The following is an 8,446-nucleotide window of genomic DNA, read 5'->3' as shown; positions in this document are numbered from 1 at the left end:
TGCATAGGTAATCATCTTCTTTGGCCTGTCCAATGCATAGGTAATCGTCTTCTTTGGCCCATTTCTCCTTGGGACTCCTTAAATTCCTGTTACTGAGCCTCGATCTTCACTGAGTCATCAATTGTTTAATTGTTCAATTATCAATAAGCTGAAGTCTGTGGAAGGCCATAATGGCCCTGCTTTAAGTGGTTCGCTGCTCCCGCAGCTCACCACGCTGTCTCTGCCTCCGCCACCATCTTGGTCTCAGTATGGTACAAATTTTAAGAATATAAAACAACATCTACTGTTAGTAGAGATTAGACTTGGTGGAAGTGGGTTATTAACTTAAATCTTGCAGGAGAATAAGGTTTAAATGAGAAAAAATAGGGACAAATTCCCGAATTTAAAAGAAATTAAAGCATAGGAACAGACTATATTTTTAAACAATAAATAAATGCAACATAGAGTATCTAGAATGTAAAATATAATAATAATAATAATAAATAATAATAAAAGTGATCCCGGGAAACAAACACAAAAGACCAAGAAAAGTACATAAATGATGTTGAAATATTTAGTCCCAAGTTGAGTATTGAAAATAGACTGTAAATTTTATTTCTATTTCTGTTGTCTGTTGTTATGTGCCATCTAGTCACTTGTGGCTCATAGTAGCGACCCTGTGTAAAACAGCTCTGAATCCTGCTCTATTCCGTCCCAACCTTATTGTATCTGACACACCTCTCCCTATAACCCCAGTCACAGAATCAGTCCAACTCATCAAGGGTATTCCTCTCATGCTCTGTCCCTCTTCCCTCCCAAACATGTCCCTCTCTAAGGACTGGTCTTTCCTTGTAACATGACCGAAGTATGTCAGACAGACCTTCAGAATCCTAGCCTCCAAGGAGCAGCCTGGTCTCACCTTCTTTAGGACGAACCTGTTTATTCTCCTGGCAATCCAGCACCACAGCTCAGAGGTTCAATACTCTTCTCCAGCAGCACAGTTCAAAGGCATCAGTTCTCCTTCTGTCATCCCTAGTCATTGTCCAGCTTTCTGATGCATAGCAAGTAATTGTGAAGACTGTGGCTTGGATCAGGCGAACTTTAGTCTGAGGTCATCGTTCTTCAGTACTCTGGAGAGGTCCCTGAACATAGGTCATTTACCCCCTTTTCTCTGGTATGGAAGACTATTACTGTAGTCCTGTTTGTAGTAATGCTGTGGTGACCAGATTGATGAATTGCAATACGAGTGCTTAAATTACTTAGACTATTTTTACTGAATGGAGCAGAACAGAGCAAGTCAGACTGCTGAGATAGCAAGCTTCCTAGAACTTCATATCTATAGTTGGCATTGTGAATACCTAGAGGGAGAATGACTTTTTAGTGCCAATGATTCTTTTCCTTCTTTGCAAAATTAGTTCAGATCTCACAGTCAAACTCAAATAATTGGGCTTTGTAGTTTACCTTCCTGAGGTAATATTTCTGTAATATGACCTTTTAGTTTTTGTCATTTGGAGGCCATCTGAAATGAAAGACCAATTTAGAATTGATCTAAAGGCGATATATAGTCTCCCTGAAATATATACCCCAACCTGGATCAATTAAAGATCCATATCTGGTCTCTTAGGACTTTCTTAATTCATGTGAGCCAACTTTGATGATGACACTGTCAGAGAATGTGAACTATAATGGTCAAACTGGTCTCTAATATGATCTGCTGTAGATAACCACTTCTAACTAAGGCAAACTTAAGAACTCTGTGTGTGTGTAAGTGTGTTTGTGAGAATGATAACATTGAAGATGAAAAAAGAATCATTCGATAAAATACCACAACTGTTGTTAGTGATTCTTTGCCGAATAGACCTTGATTACTATAGTCTGCATTTCTGCCTTTCCTGGTCACATGCCTGTAGTGGGTTGTAATCAGTGTGCTATTGCCAATTATAGGCTCATTTGAAAATAATAGTTCTTTAAACTTTATTATGTACTACTAGATTTGATTGAAATCAGTATCTTTGAAAGTTATTATGTAAAGGAAAAGCAGAATTGAATGGTTGGGTTGATAGAAATACTTTCTTTGGTTGAATTGAAGCTAAAACCAGCCCTGTGTTTAAGGTGGAATTATTTTCACCTCATCCTGTTATTCCCTGGTGAATTTTAAAATGACATGGTTGAGGTCATGCTGTTGTTGCTAGGTGTCTGTCAACAAGTCTTCATTTGTATATAAAAAAGAATGGTTTTATCTAGGATTAGGCAATTACTTCTATAGTTAAAAATTTTTTTTTTTGCTGGAACTGTTTTTTTATAATAAAAAATGCTAACTTTAAAAGAGTACTTTTTTGTGTTTTTATAGTCGACCATATACGAATAAGGTCATCACTTTATGGTACCGTCCACCTGAACTGCTACTGGGAGAAGAACGCTATACACCAGCTATTGATGTATGGAGTTGTGGGTAAGAAAGTCTTATATAAGTTGCCTTATTTCACTTGAAACCTTTTGTAGTAAAATAAACTCAGCTCCTTTATTAATGATGGGCATTTTTTATATTAGGTGCATTCTTGGCGAACTTTTCACTAAAAAACCTATATTTCAAGCAAATCAAGAACTTGCACAACTAGAATTAATAAGGTAAGCTCTCATTTTTAACATTTGGGAAAGAAGTAAGTCATACTCCACAGGAAATTTTAAATCTATGAAGCACATCTTTTCAAGAGAAAAAGAGTTTGGTTCTCTAGAATGTTATGAGGTGGAGAAACTAGGATGCCATCACTTCTATACTTGTTGCAATAAAATTAATTATCTTACTCTCTAGATCTCCCCCCCCCCCTTCTTCTGGATTGAATCAAAATCCACAAGATAAGATGGGAGAAGGAAGCATAAATATAAGGGAAGACAGAATGAATGGTACATCATTATTAATTAAACAACTACATACATATGTTTATATATGTGAATATATAAAATGTGTCTATATACTAACCCTCAAAGATCTTTATGATTTGGAGCCTGCCTAAGACCTAGTTCATAAGAAGTTGTCCATACGGATCACGCCTCTTTCTTTCACTCTCACATTTGCTGCTGCTGCTTTTGTTTTGTGCCATTGATTTGCTTGCGACTCATAGTGACCCTGCGTACAACAACCCTAAACTCTGCTCTGTCCTGGGCCAGTCCCACTATCTCTGACATTCCCATCCTGATTATCCCAGTCACTGAATCAATCCACCTCATAGAGGGCCTTCCCCTCTTGCGCCATCCCTCCACCCTACCAAGCATGATGTCTCTCTCTCCAAGGACTGGTCCCTCCTTACAACATGTCCCATATATGTTAGAGCCTCAGAATCCTTACCTCGAGGGAGCCGCCCAGTTTAATCCCTTCCAGGATGAATCTTTTTGTTTTCCTAAAAGTCCATGTTACCCTCAATACTCTTCTCCAGCATCACAGCTCAAAGGCATCCACAGCTCAAAGGCATCAGTTCTCCTTCTATCCTCCTTAGTCACTGTCCAACTCTCTGATGCATAACAAGTGATTGTGAAGACCATGGCCTGTATCAGACATACCTTGGTCTCCAGAGAGACACCATTGCTCTTCAGTACTTTGGAGAGGTCCCTAATAGCAGACTTTCCCATGGCAATGCACCTTTTAATTTCCTGGCTGCTGGTGCCAAGACTGTTGACTGTGGAGCCAAGCAAACTAAAGCTATGTACAATCTCAGTCTCTTCACCATCCATCCTGATGCTGCCAATTGGTCCAGTGGTGAGAATCTTTGTCTTCTTGACATACCCCAATCCATATTGGAGACTGCAGTCCTTGACCCTCTGCAGCAAGCGCTTCAGATCCTCCTCAGTTTCAGCAGGCAGGCAGGGTTGTATCATCTGCATATCGGAGATTGTTGATAGATCTTCCACCAGTCTTGACCCCACATTTCTACGAATAGAGCCGAGCCTCCTGGATAATCTGTTCTGCATACAGGTTGAAAAGGTATGGAGACAGGACACATCCCTGGGTACGCCCTTCCCAGTTTTGAACCATGCAGTGATTCCTTGCCCAGAAAACTCTTACATTTACTATCTGTTTTTGAATTGTGTCCTCCACAAAGTTTTTAATGAAAGTATATATAATAGTTCCCCAGGGTCTGATAAAATATATATAGTTGTAAAGCATGAAAGGTGGAATATACTCGCATCACAGACCTGATCTAATTAAGAGATGATTCCCTGGGATATTGGCATGTGACACTCTTTATTTTACCAGAGGTAAAAAAGGAGGAAAGTGAGCCGGATGAGGCAGTGGTGGTGGTGGGGAAGACACCTCATTAAAAGGAAAAATATTACCAGTAGTGGAATTTGTACTCATTTGCCTACACTAGGAAGCTCCTTGACACTGGGGGATGGCCCTGATAAAAGGAGATCTCCATTGAGTGCCATGCCTGCAGATGCTGAAAGAAGGAAGGACTTTTCCTCTCTAGAGAGGAATGGTTTTCCCTTAGAGCTGACACCCTGATTTGAGCCTCCTAAATAATAAGGAAATACATTTCTGTTTTTTTGAAGCCATCTACTTGTGTTGTCTATATTATGGCTGCACTAGATAACTAAGACAACATAGGCTAGGGAACTTGTTAATATGAGGTACAGATTCACAGAATTATACTTTCCTACTGGAAGAAAATGAACATAAAACAATAAATAATAACTAGAGAACAATCTCAGTTTCATGTTTTAAATTGAAGAGTATTCAGTGACAGACAATTTTAATTGAACTTCAAGATCCTGAGACTGCACCCATGAGTTTTTTTGGGGGGGAGACCATTAGAGTTCGCTAGATAACAAGGGGAGCAAAAACAATCAAACTAAGCACCCTTAATACGTTGCTGCATACTTTTTAAATTGACAACCGTGCTTAGAAACACATTTGCCGTCATTTGTGGCAACGTGTTAATACTGGTCCTTTTTGATGATTGGAGAACTGTGGGTAATGATGAGAATGGTGGTTTGGAGTCCACTTTTTTTTTACTGGATTATCTGGCTTAGTTCAGAAATGTGCACGCCAGAAATAGTCATTTCATTACAGAGCCGGTTATTTCACTGATTAGGAGATTGGAGTTCCCAGTGTCAATGCTTAGGAGGAGGAGAAGTTCACAAGCAGACAAACTTTTAGGAAACCTATTTTATCATTTAAAAATGTGTGACAGAGAAGGGAGCTCTGGTGGCCTAGTACACAGTAAGTTGTGACGTTAACCCAAAGATCTTGCTTCGTGTGGTTTGAAAAGAACAGTGGCTTCTTAGAGAAAAATGGATAATCTCTCATGCAATTTACAACCTCAGAAAACCCAACTGGTGGGTAGTTATGAATCAGCATCAAGTCAATAACGATGTTATAATTTTTTTTCCTTTTTTAAAAAATTCATTTTAATGAACATTTACAGAGATTTTGGATTTCCAGTCATTCATTGTCACATTTTTCTCCCTGCCCACCCCTCCCCCCCAGTTCGCTCTTCTCTTTGAGGAGTAAAAGGAAAATTCCTTTATTGGTATACAATCCCCCAATTCCCCTCCAACCCCACCCTCTACCTCCCCCTCCCGAGTACACTCCACTATGCAACCTTCATTCTGGACTCGTGTTATAACCATCATACCCAATCATATATCACTTTTAACCTGTTCTCTCCCTCATCTGTTTCAATGCAGTATACATACTTTATCTAGCTTTTTGAATTGAAAAATACAGAAAACTTAAGAGATATCTTGAAACAATGCAAATTGGTTGGACATTCTCTAAAGTAGAATAAAACTAAATTAATATATAAATATTAACAAAATTTCAAATATCTCAAAAGTAATTATGAGACCACTGATTGAGCAAACTCGGTCCTAAGACACATTGGAAAATTCTTATAGGGGAAATAATATTGTCTTAGGCTGGGTTATCTAGGAAAACAAAAAATCATTGAATCGTGTGTGTTGTCATTATTGTTAGGAAGCTTTGAGTCAACTATAACCCTTAGCTTCCCTTTTGAACAAGAGATCAAAACTTTGCCCTTTCTTATCTCTTCTCATGATTTCCCACATGTTCAAGCCCGTTGTTGGAGTCTGTGTCAGTTCTTCTTCCTTAAAAATGCCCCTGTCTTTTGCAGCACTCTACCTTTCCTAGCATGGGGTTTTTTTTTAAGGTGTGGCCCTGCCTGACAACATGCCCAAAGTATGTGAATTGAAATTGCACTGTTACTGTGTCTTAGTGAGGATTAGCCTGGTGCACTTTGTCCAATAAAGATTTATTTGTTCTTTTGGCAGTTCATGGGATTTTCAGTACTCTTTGCCAGAACCTCACTTCAAATCATTGATTCTTCTTCCATCTTCTTTAGTCATTTTCTTCATTGTTCCTTAGTTATTCGTCTGCAGTCTTCCTTAGTCATTGTCCGATTTTCAGTTGCACTTGAATTTTCAGTTACATATGAAGCACTTTAAAATCCTGTGGCTTGAGTCTTGAGTCAAGCACACCTTAGTCTTTCAACTGGCATTATTGCTCTGTAGCACTTTGGAAATGTCCTTGATAGCACATTTTCCCAGTGAAGCATATCTTCTGATTTTTTTGACTGCTGCTACCATAAGTAAGACTCATCAACAACCTATGTTATACAAATGACACAACCTTGCTTGCCGAAACTGAAGCAGACCTGAAGTGCTTGCTGTAGAAGGTCAAGGATGATAGTCTTCAATATGGATTGAAGCTCAACATCAAGAAGACACATTTCTCACCAATTGTCAGCACCATGATGGATGGGACAAAGTTGAGATTGTTAACAGTTATAGCTTGCTTTGCTCCACAGTCAACACTTGTGGCACCAGCAGTCTGGAATTCAAGACAAATTGCACTAGGAAAATCTGATACCAGGGACCTCTTCGGAGTACTAAAAAAGCAACATTGTCAGTCTAGAGACCAATGTGTGCCTGATCTAGGCCATGATCCTTGTTATTACTTGCTATGCATTAGAGAGCTTGACAATGACTAAAGATGACAAAAGAAGAATCAATGCCTTTGAGTTGTGGTGCTGGAGAAGAAAGAGTCTTGAACATACTGTGAACCATAGAAAACAAATAGATGTGTCTTGGGGAAGATGAAAACAAGTTTCTCCTTCGAGGCTAGGATTTTGAAGCTTCTTTGGCATACTTTAGCATGTGGCCAGGATAGACCAGTCCTTGGAGAAGGACATCATGCTCAGAAGGGTGGAGTGACAGTGTAGGAGAGAACCTGGATGAAATGGATTGATACAGTAGCTGGGACAATGGGAATAGGTGTGTCGGAATCTGTTGAGACTGGCTCAGGACGGGGCAGGCTTCAGAGCTGCTGTACATAGGGTTGCTATGGGTCACGTAACAACAACCACCACCATAAGTTTGGTTGGGTTTTTTTTTAAATTTATTATTAATTTTAATGAAAATTTACAGAGACTTTGGATTTCCATTCATTCATTGTTGCACTTTTCTCCCTGCTACCCTTCCCCCCTCCCACCTCCACAGTATATTCTTCTATTTGAAAAGTAAAAGGAAAATTCTTGCATTGTTTTACAGTTCCTCCCCCCAGGTCCACTCCACTATGCAGCCTTCGTTCTGGACTCCTGTCATGACAATAATACCCAATCACATTTTTAAACAGTTTTCTACCTCATCTGTTTCAACATTATATATCCCGTCTTTCTCAGTCTCCCAACAACTGTAAGTTTTGATTGTGGATCCAGTTAACATGAGATCCTTGCCAATGTTAAGTCTTACCTCCATTTGTTCCAGATTTTGAGATCTAATCTATATTAGAGGTTATAGCCATTTTTATCATCTTCAGTGGTTGCTTCAAGTCCTCTTTACTTTCTGCAAGAAAGATTATATCATCTAGATAACGTAGGTTGTTGATGAGTTTTTCCTCCAATCATGTTGACACATTCTTCTTACATACTCCAGCTTCTCAAATTATTTTTACATTGTACAGATTGAATAGATATGATAAAAGGATACAAATGTGATGAATATCTTTCTTGATTTTTAAACCGTGCAGTGTATACTTGTTCTGTTTGGACTGCTTCTTGTTCTATGTGAACAAGTGTTCTGGAGTTCTCAGTCTTCTCACTGTTACCTATTATTTGTAATGTGGCAAATAAAGCCACAAGTTAACACAAGGTAATTGATACACGTTAGTCTCTTTTTGTATTCTCTGCCTTGAGTAAAGGCATCAGCAATAATATACCTCCTATAGTGTTAAGAAATAAACGATATTGTTCTATAGTTTCCACACTCTGTTGGGTCACCTTTCTTTGGAATGGGAACAAATATAGATCTCTTACAGTCAGTTGGCCAAATGGTTGTTCTCCAGATTTCTTGACACAGCTTGGTGAGCACATCCAGGGCAGCATCTGTTAGCTGAAATATTCCAATTGGTATACCATCTATTCCTGGGGCCTTATTTTTTGCTATTTCCTTC

At 38.9% G+C, this 8,446-nt stretch overlaps 1 protein-coding gene across 1 annotated transcript in view; it reads left to right on the top strand.

Moving 5' to 3' along the window:
* Positions 1-8,446, top strand: part of CDK13 (cyclin-dependent kinase 13) — a 166,060-nt gene that overhangs the window by 126,155 nt on the left and 31,459 nt on the right. Inside the window, exons 9-10 of the mRNA XM_006887619.1 lie at positions 2,330-2,431; positions 2,530-2,607. Coding sequence (XP_006887681.1) covers positions 2,330-2,431; positions 2,530-2,607 — 180 coding nt within the window. The remainder of the gene's footprint in view (positions 1-2,329; positions 2,432-2,529; positions 2,608-8,446) is intronic.

Source organism: Elephantulus edwardii, unplaced genomic scaffold, assembly GCF_000299155.1.
Source record: "Elephantulus edwardii isolate Elephantulus edwardi_28Jun2011 unplaced genomic scaffold, EleEdw1.0 scaffold00059, whole genome shotgun sequence".
NCBI lineage: Eukaryota > Metazoa > Chordata > Mammalia > Macroscelidea > Macroscelididae > Elephantulus > Elephantulus edwardii.
Note: the sequence above shows the minus strand (reverse complement) of the source record. Positions and strands in the feature narration are given on the sequence as shown.